Source organism: Pseudovirgaria hyperparasitica (genome assembly GCF_010093815.1).
Source record: "Pseudovirgaria hyperparasitica strain CBS 121739 unplaced genomic scaffold EJ05scaffold_12, whole genome shotgun sequence".
In the NCBI taxonomy this organism is placed as follows: Eukaryota; Fungi; Ascomycota; class Dothideomycetes; order Acrospermales; family Acrospermaceae; genus Pseudovirgaria; species Pseudovirgaria hyperparasitica.
In genome coordinates, this window is record NW_022985560.1 from 1,290,322 (window position 1) to 1,305,354 (window position 15,033).

Consider the following 15,033-nt stretch of genomic DNA (forward strand, 5'->3'; position numbering starts at 1 on the left):
TATAGACAAGTTGTCCAATTGTGGCACAGAGCACGTCGGCAGTAGCACGTGAATGTCACAGCATCGACTACGAAATCGACTACGAGAGTCCTAGATCTGCGTGAGGCCTGCGGGCTTTGGGAATCGAAATGCGATCAAAAATTGGTTGATAAGAAGATCTTCGATCAAGAAGTCGACTCCTTAGGTAGCACTAAGTGATGAATAGCGATTGCTTGCATTTCGAGACTAGCATGGAAAGCACCTCTATGGACACCAACCGCCGCATCAGTTCACCCGCATTCCATGATGACATCTGAAACGATCAACATCATAGATTCCCCACAACGCTATTCAATTAGACATTTTCAGTCACCTGCTTTGCCAGCGTCTTGAGGCGGATTACGCATCCATTCACATTCCTCATCGTCAGCATATACTTCCCCTCATACACCGTCGCATCGCCGGCACTGATCTCATACTGCTGGAACAGCCTCACAATCATATACGAGGATTCCATCATGGCCTTGTGCTTTCCAAGACACGATCGCCTACCAACGCCGAATGGCACGTACTCATACGTACCGGGCATGAAACTCTTGTCTAGCCAGCGCTCGGGCTTAAATTCGTGGGCGTCCGGACCGTAGGTACGGGTTTGGCGGTGCAGGGTATAGATCGAGGTGCGGAACAGTGAGCCTGCGGGACAGAAAATTGGGGATTTGCCATCGGAGCCGCCGCCACTGGGGAGAATGGTGTCTTTCATAGCAACACGGGCGATGTGTGGGAAGACAGGATGGAGGCGCAGGGCTAGCACTTGATCGGCATGCATTTACAGATATGGTAATTGGCATACTCACTCTCATTAAGAATGGCTTGGAGGTATCGCATGCGGCCAAGGTTTTCGAACGAGGGATCTTTGGTACCTAGGGATATGATCTCGGTCTGAAGTTGACGCTGGATATCCTTGTGGCGTGATAGCAGGTGCACAACGTTACATATAAGGACGCTTGTAGTGTCTTGGGATCCCATCATGGCTTGGACGATCTGGTCACGAAGCAACTTCCTGTCGCCGGTGACTTCAGCCATCTTGATCAACAGCGTGCGCGGTTTCGTCAGTGTTCCATCCCCTGGATCGGCCTCCTTCTGTTTTGCAAGGTAGCGAGCTCGATGCTCCAGTGCGCGATCCACGTAGTAGTCAGCAAATTGATGGCTCTTTTTGCATGCCTCGAACCATGATCTGTTTGGTATGAGATGTCTCAAGGGGCCGACAGCCATTCGTAGACCACAACCGGCGATTCCAGCTTGGAATGCATCGACAAACCCCTTGGCGTGTTGTGGACACTTGCCGGACAGTGCTCCAATGGGCTCGCCAAAGAGGAATGAGGTGCTCAAGTCCAGATACTTAAGAACGATTAGTTTCCATGGCGAAAGCTGTTGAACCAAAGCATACCAGATCGAATACCAAGGGCTGTAAATCGAATGCGGTGTCATCCTTTGGGAACATGCGCATCATCTGGTACAGACCAGCGTGCATCAACGACAGGTCCGAGATATTGCTTGAATGGAAGAAAGGTTTCAGCAATGAACGCTTCCATTTCGCCTCCTCCCCGTCAGTTGTCAGAAAACCTGCTCCACAGAATGGCGCCCAGGTGGGCAGTCGCATCTCCTGAACTCCCCAATCACTTCCGCCGAGGACTGAAGCGAGGTTTTTTGGTTCGATCGAATTTATGCACTGGGTTGCCCATGCAATTCCTTGGAATGTCGGTCCGTACAGATCGAATCGGGCGAAATTCTCTTCGTTGAAGCTGTTGTTCTTGATTGAGAGCCCGGTCTTCAGGATCAAATCTAGACCGAAGATCGGGTCACGATGTTTGTACATCGGCGGCGATTGCGTGCCATACTTTGAGTTGCGAGAAGCCGAGCTTATTCGTCTGTATATGTAATATACGATGATGCAAAGGAGAACAACACTGGTCAATCTAGCAGGTTTAGCTGGCACTTTGACCGGAATGTACATCGCGTCAGAACTTTGGAAGCTATTTGTGGTAGAGAAGTCAAGACCGTATCAGATTGGAAGTAATTAGTTGACCTCGCTGGTAGACAGATCTTCGGGATAACATGGTTCAACGGGGGAAAGCGGCAAAGTATCCGTCGATGCAACTGCGCCGCATACAGTGAACGGGCGAGCGGCAGTCATATGTTCTGGCCGTGATCTACAGTCCTTCCATTCGTATTCACATTCCTTATCATTGGTCCATCATACCGTCAGTTTAGCATGGAAAGTGATCATTCGCGGACGAAAAGCGAGATCCCCTCGCCACGCAGAACACTGTACCACTAACTCAAAATCAATGACCCGCAAAACATATCGGCAACCGAGTCTATCGTGACCATGCCTTGTAAATCTGTAGGCGACCGCACAGTATTAAACTCATGAATTCAGTAGCACTAAGTCAGCTCTCGTGAGCCATGTCACCATGTGTCCCATTGTGCCCAGTCCAGAGCCCCATCGTACGCTACATACGGCAGATCGTTCTACAAGATATCGCTCTCGATCCTGCGGCATTATAACCCGGTTATATCGGTTTTGAAATTTTACATGCCATCGTCTGAACATTATTGGTGTTGTCCACTATTCAGCCTAAGCCGATGCTTCGGATGGCACCGTACTTGACTCGTCGGCTTGTCAAAGGCAACTGATACACTATCAGATTGATTGAGATTGTGAGCGACAATTGCTTCTTTTGGTATTCTGGCATTTCTCTCCTACTCTCGCAGATTCGTAATAGAGTCTGGGGTAGAACTGACAGTCGTACTAGACCCACACGGGATGGAATGCGTAGCATTGCGAGCATCTGCTACTTTCAGACAAAGTCTCCCAACAGCTATGAAGATAAGCTTCCTACTATCTAATAGCGTTTCATAGTATGCTCGTACAGGCCATCAAGAAGCTGCTAGGCTTTAGCTGTATCCTTTTAAGTTAGCCCTATTCGTGAAGTGTCAAGAGTATGAATAACAGCGTGACATTGTTTGGAATATGGTGTATTCCATGCGAAAGACCGAATTCGTTCGCTTGACTACATTAGCTTATAACGTTCAAGGAAACTCAGCACAGTACTCCAGACTAGGTCTCAGTGGGCAGCTGGTACTTGCGGCATATATTTCCAACGGCGATCATGTTATGCAATGAATATGATCAAACCTATGACGCCTCGTCCTGCTATTGATACAAAAAGCTAGAGAGCGTTTGCTGAGTTACAGAAATGTAGTTAATTCGATCCTATTACATCCTCCATTTCGCTGATAAATGCATCTTTCAGGCCGTTGGGACCGAGCTTCTTCAAGTTCTTATTCTGTCGGGATGCAAAGCTGGCTAATTCGGTTCTCAGTACGCATCATATTATCTCTGTTGGCCTGTCGGACTCTACAGGAGGTTCTATACTCTCTAATTAACTCTATAGTAAGAGGGTTTAGTTTCTTAGAATGTCATTTGGAAGAGCACCGTGCCCGGGCTTGCGCGAATTACGGTCGAACAACGATCCTATGTGAGCTTCAGAGTATGTCATAGTAGTTTCACTGGGATAGACTATAAGTAACGTTATTCAGTATATATAATATCTCAACTTTCAAAAAGACATCTTTTGAAAATACAACCGCGAACGATATACCACTGAGCCATCTATACAACCAATGTATCCTCTAAGCATCCTCCTCATCATCGGTATCACCACCGATATAGTCGTCGCAGAGACCAAATGCAAGCCGCCGGGCTGGATTGAACGGATGACCCGTAATGATGGCGTGGATTATGTCTATAAACATTTTAATGCTCATATCCATGACAACATCGGCACTCTCGAATCGGTACCTATCGAAGACTTTAAGGCTTGTTCAGGTCAGGAGGAGCCCTTTGAGCCTGGCCAGGAAGTAAAGTACATGATCCCAGATGAACTTCTAACACCCAACGCTACCAACCTGAAGGGAGGATACGTCGTATGCCGGGAAGACGGCTCTATTCTCAAGAGTGACGAAATAAGCGCCATCGAAAAGTTACAAATGGAGTCCTGCGGCACATGGCATGGAATATGGGGGAAACACGTAGGAAGCCCGCGTAAAGAATTCAGTCATGGCCACAGCGAAGCATTTCAATGTGACTATACCTCTTTGGTCCATATGTATAAGCACCAGACATGCAACCCAGAAGTCCTTGCAGTAATGTTGTTGCTTGTTAACCGATTCTGTCATAATTATCCCGGTTGGTTTTCTATGGAGTCGTGGGACGTCACATATGGTCGGCAACGTAGAGAGGATAAAAAGCCCTGCTAGGGGGTATCCGATCGATTCTCGCAATCAGCCGAACAGAGAAATCGGAACAGCCTCTAAAAGGCAATAGGTCGGATTAGCCTATCGACAGAAGAAAGTAGTAACCTATATGACTGGAAAGAGTTATAGCAGACGTTAAGGATGGTTAGTCTTAGAGTTGAGAACTAGTTGGTATACTTCGCTCTCGGCCACATTTTTTCCGGTAACATTCGTCGTTTGCCTAGAACCTGACTATCTTGGCACACCCCAACCTTCCGAATAGAGCTTTTCAACTTTTATACCTAAACCTTAGTATATAAGAGTATTAAAAATTAATAAAATAGATAATTAGATATATCTCTATCCATCTATAAGTTTACTTTATCTTATTAGAGTCTATATAAAGAGTTAGAGAGAAAGGTTAAGATTTCTTAGAAGTTCTAAGAAAAGAGCTCGTGCGAAAAACGGGTTAATTAGGTTCTAGAAAAACTACCTTCTCCCTCTTCTCTAAGTAATTAAATCCTTTTATTATAGAATGGATTAGAGAATATAGAGCTTAAAAAGTATATATTAATTAATTGCCTTGCTCCACTCTATAAGTCTATACTAATATTCTAATTCATAGACTCTTATATAGAGGTAGAGACGTAAAATAGCCATCTAATGAGGGGTGTGTGAACACATGCGTGAAAATGAAAAATGCCAAGAGAGTCAGGTTCTAGGCAAACGACAAATAAAGAAACCACAACTAAAGCGACTCTAGCCGCAACTCGAAGCCACCACATCGATAATAATATAAAATATTTTAAATAGAATAGATTTATGGATAAAGATCACTTCCACTGATCTTAAGGTTATTCGATATCGTTTCTCCATAATCTGATTGAGTATCGCTGATCGTTGCCACCTCCAAGTTGCTTATGTTACCGCAAAAATGTGGCCGAGAGACTTCGGTCAGCTAATCATCAGTAGAGACCGGCGACAAATCGAGCTTGTTGGCTGCATAGACCATAAGTTATCTGATTGGTTGATGGCGGGTTTATGTAATCATTGAGGTGCATCGCGATCGAGATTGGGGTTCCTCGAACAACAAGACATGCAACACCCATTGTACTAGTATATACTCCGACTGCTCTAGCGTACGTCCCTGACTAATGCACTTCGTTCTCTGGTCTCTGGTACTATCCATTATCTCGCATCGACCCGTTCCTTTAGTGCACCGATGTGGCTACACATAAATCGCTTAATTGGCTCTTGCCCCATCGACTATATCTACTGCGGATACTATGCTTTTGTGGCGGGCTGAGGCCAAGACCTATGATATCAAAAAACGCAAATCCGGACCAGAAGAGGACAGCTTATGAACTCTCCGGTTTGTCTGGAGCTTCGACTAGCTATCTCGCAGTTTGTGGAGAAGCGTGCTGCGGGTACGATTTCAACATATAAATATGCTTCTGGCGACGCCCAGAATACCTACCTCCGTTATCTCATTCTCTCCTCTGCTTAATTGAGTACTTTCACCATCATTAATCTCCAGCTCATCACCAGACCCTTCATCAACATGGCCGCTACTACTCAACACATGCCTCAGGCGCCGTCGTCAGCCCTCGACAAAAGTAACCATGTTGTCTCCCAGACCAACATTACCCTGGCTACCGAGCTTCCAGAGCTTAAGGCTCTTCTCTCTAGCGAGGCTAAAATCATTCTACCCAGCCATGCCGAATATGAAACCCGTATCTCGAGGTTTAGTGAGTACAAGAGGCCAACCCCTGGTGCCGTTGTCTGCCCAGCCACCGAGGCCGATTTAGCTGCGACTGTAAGATCCACCACCGTCTCGAAGAGCTTTGTATAATTGACCGTTTATCTCTATGTAGGTCAAGTGGGCCACGTCCAATGACATCAGATTCCTTGCCCGCGCTGGTGGTCATGGCTGGTCCATGACCCTGTCCCAGGTTGGACCAGAGGGTATCTTGATCAGCCTTCGTGACATGAACAGAATCACGGTTGATCTCAAGAGTGGATGTGCGACCCTTGGCGCTGGTGCCACCACTGGAGAGCTTTTGAAGGCCGCACAAAACGCCGACGCCCACATTGGTAGGTCTTCATGGCTTCAGCTTACAGCTATTGGCTGACAGTTTCAAGTTGCAACGGCATGTGACAGTGTTGGTGCTGTCCCATCCATTATGTAGGTCACTCTGTGGGTTAAAGTACGATCCCGCTGACACCCGTTAGGGGCGGAGGCATTGGTAACCTCGTATCAAATTATGGTCTGGGATCCGACAATATAATCTCAGCCCGTCTCGTCACGGCCACCGGAAATGTTGTTACTACCTCAGCCACAGAGAACGCTGACCTCTTTTGGGCCCTCCGTGGAGCAGGTCACAACTTTGGTATTGTGAGCGAGCTCACTGTCAGAGCTTACCCCCAGATCAACAAAGGTCAGCACTAAAGCGGTATGCTCGGCTTCCCGGGAAGCGCCGATGTGGCTAAGAAGGTCATCAACACTATTGATCAGATGGGTGTCACCCAGGGCAAAGCTGCTGAGGGCATAAGCTGCACCATGGTCTACGGCCGCCCTCACCCAGTCTACGAGGTAGCTAGCCGCTTATTACGAACCCCCTCCCCCCTCATTGCTAACGAAGTCACAGCCGACCGTCCTTCTTAAGCTATCTCTCAATGGTTCCACGGAGGCCGCAATGGCCGCCTTTGCTCCTCTCTACGCGCTTGCCGACACGTACACACCCAACATCAACACAGGCGAACTTATGCCCGCTGACGAGATCAATGAAGCGAAAGACTCACTCTGCAGCGAGGGCGGTAATCTCCCACGTGCGTACCGCCCTGTGCACTCTGCATCTCTCGAGGCTGTAGACCCTGAGATCATGGGTGCCCTGTACGAGCGCTGGGAGAACTTCACAGCTCAGAACGAGGGAGCCAAACAAACTGTCGTGCGCGTCAACTTCTACGACTACCGGCGTGTGCGGGAAATTCCAGTTGAGGACTCCGCGTTTGCGTGGAGGAAGAATCCTATCAACGTGCTTCAGGTAAGATGCACCCTGTATCTAGACTGCCTTTGACTCACGCTGTTTGTAGTATTGGGCATACACCGACGAAAGCATGGAACAGGAGATTCAATCTCTCGGGCAGGAGTTTCGCAATGCTTTGAATGGAGCCCAGTCTCCCAACGTGTGGGTAACTTCATTCCATATTAAAATTGCATAGTCTAACTCCCACAGCGTTATGAGCTTCGCTACCGGCGACGAGAACCCATCGTACGTCTATGGTAAAGGCCTCGACAGGATCCGTGAGGTGAAGAACAAGTGGGACCCACAGGGCGTTTTCTCATACTACAATTCTTGCTAGGCCTTTCCAGGCAGTATATATGAGATGTGCATCGAAGACACATGACTCATGTACTTAAGCCATATGACATCGTCCAATATAGGCTCAAATAACGTAAAATATGACAACTCAACCCAGCTGTGTGCCAAATGGTGATGGATCAATCCGTCTTGACATTGATCAAGTCGAAGTTGATCCAGTGAAGTTCACGAATAGACAGTCTTTATCCCACAGTGGTCTGGGTAGCTCGGCAAATGCAGAGGGCGTGCCCTTCGTGGTTTCAACCTAGTCCCTGTTCACTTTGCTATCTTGGCCGGTATAGCTTGGCAGTCGTTCTCATTGACGTTGTTATCGACGTTTTTATTGCTTGCGATATCATAATACTAAAGGGTTACCAGCATGTCAATCAATAAGTGTTGCTAGTAAGCCTGATCATTGATATGAGAAAACGCATAGAATGACAATGCTCATAAATTGTGATAAGTGATGTTATTCGCGTTGCTTTGACCCTTCTCACGAAGATACTATCATCAATGACATACGTAAGGTCCATAGCATTGTCAATTTAAAGCACTCGAACCAGCCGTCATGTCTTTCGTTGCCGAGTACGCAATAACTGATCCCACTCCTCCACCTCCACCTCCTCAGCGTCATCCCTGTCGCCCACACGATGAACCTCATGTTGAGTCGAAACAACGTCAATCGGCACTACTGGAATCCCAGCTTCCGGACCGTCACTGATCTTTCTGGGTGGGTACACTGATATACGCATGTTCGCAAAATGTACCTCCCTTCGCCCAGCAGACCATTCGTGTGCTAGAACATCAGAACCAGACACGTTTTGAATGTTGAAGTGCTTTTGTTGTCTCACGGCCACTATTTTAGCCCAGCTGAAACCACGGAGCGTGATGTCAAGTGTATCGCCGTCCTGGTGTGATATCGTAATCTTTGTCAAGGGTTCAGTATCTTCTGAAAGCTTGCTATTCCTGCCTATAATCCGGTTCTGCTTGTTCCAATACACACCGGGGTCGACATATGTAATTGACGAGTTCGGCGGTAGCCTTCTGAAAAGTATATACTCACTTGAGCGAACCAAGAAACTGGGGCCTGAGGAGATATTGTAATGAGCCAGCGATACATGAAACTTTTGCTGGGTGTATTCAGACGCTATTTCATCCCGGGTGGTGAGATAGAGATATTCTGATGAGCGTTGAAATATACCAGGACGCGGAGACCAGATGCCAATTGCAAGAAGTGACAAGTAATTGCTAGAGGCGCGGCAAGGGAGGACCACTCGACTTGAATCTCCACTTGCTCGGTGCTTAGACAGACCTACTGCTCGAGGGAGGGCCAAGTGGAGCACCTGTTTGGTCTGGACATACGGCTCGCTTTTTTCACCAAGCTCATCAGTGATGAGTTCTTGGCAGCCTTGGAAGAACTCTGGAATCGAAGCCAATAAGCCATTGTGTTCTCCGAAGTTCGGTCTGCTCATGCCATGAAAACTCGGTACACTTGTTCTTGGGACCACGATGCCCCAGGCGAAGATCGTAAAGTCATTGGAAGTCTTCATGATTTCTTCTTGGAGTCTCTGAAACGCCTTTTCGCCCTCTCCGTAAAGGAGTGGCATGTTAACATCAAAAATCCCAAGGAGACAATACGCTGTGTCTTCAATCCTCGTGGTCTTCCTAGTAGAGGCCCAAGACATGCGTTTCGCAATACTTGCGTCAGACACTTTCCACTCGCTTGTGATGAATTCCTCGTCAATCCCAGCGAGATGAGAAACCTGATCAACCAACTTGTTGTTGACCAGATTGTCATCTGGCTGGTGTTCAACTCGCTGGTTACCGCCTGACTCATTCTCGTCTGAATTGTCGTCTTTCAACCTTGTGCCGTCTATCTTGTCGTTGCGTGGCTCGTCAATTTCTGACTCTGCACTTTCTGACGGGACTTCACCGATCAATTCATCGTCATCGGACTCATCATCAGCTAGCTCGTCATGGTGCTTTAATGTCCCAAGAGACGCCCAATCTTTGTTGTAAAAGACCAGACGACGAGGTGCCAGTAGTTCCTGAAGCGTCCATCCTCGCATGAACCAGCGGCTTCGAGGTAAAGGATCCCCTTCCTTCACAGAGACATCTGATAGGTACGCGTAGCATATTTCTGCCCTTTCATACCATTTGAACATGCTATTGATAGCTTCTGCAAGCTCGGAGCTGCTGGTTTTGTCGATGCTAGAATTTCCATCAGACTCAAGGCTCTCTCCAATGCACGTTATCACATTGAGACGGGATCTGACCAACAGGTATCGACCCAAGCGTATCCAATGCCATGGTCCCGTGCGATTTCACACGTTCGGTGAACTTTTCCAAATCCAAGGAAGCTAGCTTTATGCAAAGGATCTGGGTTTTGCATGTCTTTGAAGGTAAGCTCGCCATCTTCCCATGTGTGTGACAAGATAGCATATGCTGGTATTCTGTCATCAAGAAAAGTTTCGAGCTGTAGAGTATCTGTGTTGATAAGCCACATTGCTACGAGATGTGGAGATATGCAACCAGATAGAAAGAGCCGAACTGGATCTTGGAAAGGCCCCACAGGGAATGGCTTGCTGGCAAATTTCAGAAGTTTCGAACCATACTTGTAGGCTATATCGCACCAATGATGTGTGCTCGACTTGGTGGATATGACAGTAACAGAAATTATGATGCCTGCAGGTGCCCCGCAGACACATGACTCCGTAGGATTTTAGAGCCATTCATAGCCTAATCGAGCATCTAGCCAAGTCGTGTCTTTCTGTAGTCCAATGGCGAAGTCAAGTGACCCATTTCTACTCTATCCGAGTCAAAGTCTCTTCCTCCAGTTTCATCATGACAATCAATCCAATCGCAAGGGCATAAAATCCTGCTGAGACGAAATATGGTAAACCTAGTGCGATGCCGCCGGTTTCAATGCCATGAACCCACAAAACAGCCATTAAAGGTGCACCAATAAGGGATCCAGCCGTTTTCGATAGCATCGCCAAGGAGAAAAGCTGTGTCGGAGTGTGTGCATCGGAAGAGCGACTTGAAGAAGACACGATGCCAGACACACAAGACGCGCGAAGGAGTGAAAACTTGAAAACCGGAAGCGCGGACCCCATGGCATAGATTATAAGGCTGGTTAGAAGTTGCCAGAAGGCAAAAGAAAGGCCGATGCCAAACGCGCCTATGACCGATATGATGAGGCTTAGGATTGCAGCAACTGAGTTCAGTCCCACTGGCCTAAAAACATGCGAAGCGAGGTACATGAGAGAAGGAACGAGAGTCGTAAGGAGAAAGAGGTTGAAGATGGACTTAACGGATAGAAGGAAGCCTGCGGCCGTGAAGGTCCAGCCATATCGAAGGGAAATATATTGGACGAGTAGATACGTGTTGGAACCAGCCACTGCCGTGAGGACGAAGCTACTGAGTAGTAGCCGTATGTTGATATGCAAAGGATGGAAGATTAGTTTAAAGATCTCATGAAATTCATGCAATATTGCAAGATGCATAGGCAAGTCCTCGTCCCGTTTCAACGAGGATTGCGTGGTCTCGGTAGATAGTGCTGGAATCAAGGGATTTGATTCTGATCCTCTGATCGGATGAAGTTGATGAACATAGTCTGGGATATGTTTGATCGTCATAGATGCGGAGGCAAGAAGCAGAAGACCTATCCCAAGAGGTAGCCAGACGACAAGTTTCATTGTAGCTGCCGAGGTAGCTGGACCGAGAAGATTGACAACGTAACTGATTGAACTGATCCATGCAAGATGTGTTGCTCTAAATTACAGTCAGCGAGTGATCGCAGACCTAGGAGGGTATCCATGCCTCTGGGTATTGTCATCGGACATGTTCGCTGTAAGTGTATATATGATCGTTTCAAAAACGCATGCTCCACCAAACACTGACAAGAACGGAGCAGCGATGATTGATGTCGTCGGGACGACTCTGTCAAAGTAATTGAACAAGGCTGGCCAAAGAAGAAGGCAAGCGCGCGGTATCAGATTGATATATAGCACCAATTTTGCGCCGTAGCGAGCAGCCACGAAGCTCATCGGGATCGTTACTAAAAAGTCTAACAACACGTTACTTCCGGCTAAAGATAAGAGAGCCCGGATATATCTCACCTCCAATAGTCCAAGTAGTCTCCATTATACCCTGTAAAGTTGCTAGTCTCGACTGTATCTGGCTGATTTTACACATAGATTCATCAATTGTGCCGTCTGCCTGAACGTGACTTGGATCGTACTCCTGGTAGTATTCGCGACATAATCTTTGCTCGATGATCTTATTGAGTGGTAGCGTGTAGAGGCCTTGTGCGAAATTAACAAAGAGCAGGAGAACTAGTAGAGCTTTCAGTGGTCGTTGCGCGTTGCCCTTCCTTTCTCGGACTGTACCCATTCCGGGTGCACTGGAAGACATAGCTCCTTAGCTCCATCAAACGCAGATTGGCTTCTGTATACGTGTTTAGAGAGAGTATATCTTGCTTTCATTCATCATGGTGTAGGATTCACTGGCGGTCGGATGAAAGATGTCTTTTCAAAGCCGGAGTCTGACGTGCAAGATATCCTGAGATCGGGTATGCATTACTGCCTCAGGCATCATGACTGATACAGTAGATCGCAACCTCGGACGCAGTGGGTACTATTACCATGTCAGCAACCAACGAGTGCCCTTAGTACATCGAAAGTCAGACATTATGACGTATTGATACAAAATGACTACGAATACAGCTGGCTCTGAGAACGTCGATCCTGGTGCTGTGCTGAATATCTATTCAACGTGGATCATAATTTATGTGTGAAACAAACAAATCAGTGTATAGAGTTCATAATCGTGTTGAATATTCATAATAGCTTGAGTTAAATGACATGATTCGTTATGTCGTAGCATCGCAAAATGCGGTGCATACATGTAGGATATCGTAGGAAAGGAAACGCAACACAATGCTGAAAGACAAAAACACGTCAACAAACAACTGCAATCAAAGAAAGAAAACACATCTTAACAACATAGAAAACCTCTGTATCCCGTCCTTTTCTTGTACAAGTTTTTACGCAGTAGTGGTTGGTGTCGCAACATCGGAGAGCGAAGTTTCCGCAGCAGACACCGCGCTGCTAGTAACCGAGACCGCAGCTGATTCACTAGTCGCAGCGACGCTGGTGGCATCAGAGGTTGCCAGGGGAGTTGATGTATCCGCAGTCAATGGCATAGACGCCGTAGTCAGAGCGTCTGATGCTAGCGAGCTGTCTGTGGCGACTGCAGACAAGGTCGATGTAAGCGCCGCGACAGTCGAAGTTGCATTGTCCTGGCGTCTGTAGAGATTACCAGTGCCAATGAAAGTAAGAGAAGCAGACGAAAGAGTCAGCCCAGAGATTGGGAGAGAAGTAAGACTCGTTAAAGTTGGTACGTCGACTTGACGTCTCATATCCAGTGCAGATGTCAGGTTGGTTGCAGGCGTCGGGAGGGGATCCAGAGTGGTGAGACTCAAAGATGGTAGAGACACTGTTGTCAAGATGCTTGTGGGCAGATCGACCTGTCTCTTGGCTTCAACACTGGTTACTGAATTGCTGGCTGGTAGGAGTGTTGTTGGTAAATCGCTAGGTAAGGATAGTGATGGTAGTATGCTTGTAGGAAGATCGACCTGTCTCTTGGCTCCTACGCCGGTTGCCGAGTCGCTGATTGCAAGTATTGTCGTTGGTAGGTCGCTGGGTAAGGACAGGGATGGTAATATGCTCGTAGGAAGATCGACCTGTCTCTTGGCTCCAACACCGGTTACTGAGTTGCTGGCTGGGAGGAGTGTTGTTGGCAAGTCGCTGGGTAAGGATAGCGATGGTAATATGCTCGTAGGGAGATCGACCTGTCTCTTTGCTCCCACATTGGATGCCGACTCGCTCAGTGGAAGAAGAGTTGGGACGTTGCTGGGCAAGGACAAACTCGGCAGAACAATAGTAAGCTGGCGCTTACCAAAGACCTCGTCGTTCGTCCGACGGGGAAGTGGGAACGCAGTTGGAGAACCAGAGAATTGTGTTCCCGTCAGATCAGAGGGAAAGCTTGACAAGACTGAAGATGGAATGTCGCCCTGACGCTTTCCGTGTACATGCCCATGCAGGTGATGAGGAATTGCTGTAGCAATTCCAGAGCACAGAGTGATGAACAAGATTGATGAATGCATCCTGGAGAAGTGCTTCTTTGTCAGGCTTAGAGGATTGCGAGAAATATGATTGTAAGATGAGGTTGTCAGATGTGCTTGTAAGGTTCAGAAGTTGATACCTATCATTGTTTGGTGGCATGCCCTTCTTATATCTGGTAGATGTTTACATGACTTACTCGCGATCATCACGATGGCAACAACAATAGTATCAAGCGTGGTGGTCAAAATGCACAATGATGTCGACGTACATGAAGAGGTTGGGGAGTCCGTCTTCAGAATATACTCTCCTTGGGCCGATTCCCCAGGTTGTGCTTCGTTTGTGTGTACAGCCATTTCTCAAATGACCATAGTATACACGTGGGTTATGGGAATTTGGGGTTGCATCTTGGATGTAGAATACTGCGTGGCTGACGTGTTGTGGCGGAGAATATGCAAGTAACATGTGAATCGAAGATGATTGCCGGTATCTGTAGCGCACGTAGGAATACAAAACGTTCCGACAGACGAGGCGAAAATGGTGGAAGTTGTGGTGGCTGGTATCATAACAGCTCTAGTCGGATAAATCGTTCGGGGAGTTCACAATCTCCCATCGCGATGTATTTTCCAGCCACCGTTTTTTAGTTGACAGACAGACTGTCTTGAGAATACCCAGTTTCAAGTCGAAACTCACTGCGGACTCATCTTGAGGTCTGTTGATGACTTTTGAACCAGTTCCTAGCACCATAAACCACGTCGGGGCGAGCTCGTGTCAGGTTATGTTGCAATGATATTCTGAGCTGCTGATACGCGGGATTCTTTGGGCATTGAAGTGATGGTTACCGTACTTTCACCTCACATCTCTCACCCTGTTCGATATCTCTTCAAGTATCAACGATCTCGGAACTAGACGTTCTCGTTCAAGCACGACAGCGCAACCTTTATTTCAAATCCAGAAGTACTTCTTCGAGTTTATCGGTGCCTATCTGGACAAAGAGACGCAATGCCATCAGCTACAACGGCTATCGTTCAGAGCCATTGAACGCGTAACCTTTCCTATATGAATTCCTCTGTGTTTTATATAGCATAGCACTTGTCCATGCACAAAGACGAATACAGTCTCTTAGCTTCAAAGAGGCTCTCATCGATGGGAACCTGCGGCTCCGTGACTCCGCTGCTCTGAGTGGCACGCAGACACGGTCGGCTGGGACACGGCGCGGGTGCTCGACGCAACCTTGGAGTGATCGGTTTAAGACGACAGATTCATCA

At 47.4% G+C, this 15,033-nt stretch overlaps 6 protein-coding genes across 6 annotated transcripts; 2 read left to right on the forward strand and 4 right to left on the reverse strand.

Moving 5' to 3' along the window:
• Positions 1–264: 264 nt before the first annotated feature.
• Positions 265–1,855, reverse strand: EJ05DRAFT_493928 (cytochrome P450; the record flags this gene model as incomplete). Its single annotated transcript, XM_033746151.1, has 4 exons — positions 265–292; positions 459–783; positions 834–1,377; positions 1,427–1,855. 4 exons carry the CDS (start codon positions 1,853–1,855, stop codon positions 265–267), a joined length of 1,326 nt encoding a protein of 441 aa, XP_033598690.1.
• Positions 1,856–3,666: 1,811 nt separating this feature from the next.
• On the forward strand, positions 3,667–4,302 carry EJ05DRAFT_488025 (uncharacterized protein; the record flags this gene model as incomplete). Its single annotated transcript, XM_033745661.1, has 1 exon — positions 3,667–4,302. The coding sequence occupies one exon, from the start codon at positions 3,667–3,669 to the stop codon at positions 4,300–4,302; it is 636 nt and encodes a 211-aa protein (XP_033598691.1).
• Positions 4,303–5,839: 1,537 nt separating this feature from the next.
• On the forward strand, positions 5,840–7,641 carry EJ05DRAFT_488026 (FAD-binding domain-containing protein; the record flags this gene model as incomplete). Its single annotated transcript, XM_033745662.1, has 7 exons — positions 5,840–6,094; positions 6,153–6,372; positions 6,421–6,463; positions 6,511–6,673; positions 6,927–7,322; positions 7,372–7,466; positions 7,515–7,641. 7 exons carry the CDS (start codon positions 5,840–5,842, stop codon positions 7,639–7,641), a joined length of 1,299 nt encoding a protein of 432 aa, XP_033598692.1.
• Positions 7,642–8,119: 478 nt separating this feature from the next.
• On the reverse strand, positions 8,120–10,295 carry EJ05DRAFT_95053 (HET-domain-containing protein). The gene is made up of 2 exons (XM_033750088.1): positions 9,917–10,295; positions 8,120–9,851 (listed from the first exon to the last, which is right to left on the reverse strand). The coding sequence occupies exons 1-2, from the start codon at positions 10,144–10,146 to the stop codon at positions 8,207–8,209; spliced, it is 1,875 nt and encodes a 624-aa protein (XP_033598693.1). The 5' UTR covers positions 10,147–10,295; the 3' UTR covers positions 8,120–8,206.
• Positions 10,125–12,154, reverse strand: EJ05DRAFT_95028 (uncharacterized protein). The gene is made up of 3 exons (XM_033750087.1): positions 11,762–12,154; positions 11,463–11,709; positions 10,125–11,414 (listed from the first exon to the last, which is right to left on the reverse strand). The coding sequence occupies exons 1-3, from the start codon at positions 12,054–12,056 to the stop codon at positions 10,445–10,447; spliced, it is 1,512 nt and encodes a 503-aa protein (XP_033598694.1). The 5' UTR covers positions 12,057–12,154; the 3' UTR covers positions 10,125–10,444.
• Positions 12,155–12,687: 533 nt separating this feature from the next.
• EJ05DRAFT_540011 (uncharacterized protein) lies at positions 12,688–14,121 on the reverse strand (the record flags this gene model as incomplete). Its single annotated transcript, XM_033749573.1, has 2 exons — positions 12,688–13,760; positions 13,965–14,121. The coding sequence occupies 2 exons, from the start codon at positions 14,119–14,121 to the stop codon at positions 12,688–12,690; spliced, it is 1,230 nt and encodes a 409-aa protein (XP_033598695.1).
• Between the last annotated feature and the right edge of the window lie 912 nt (positions 14,122–15,033).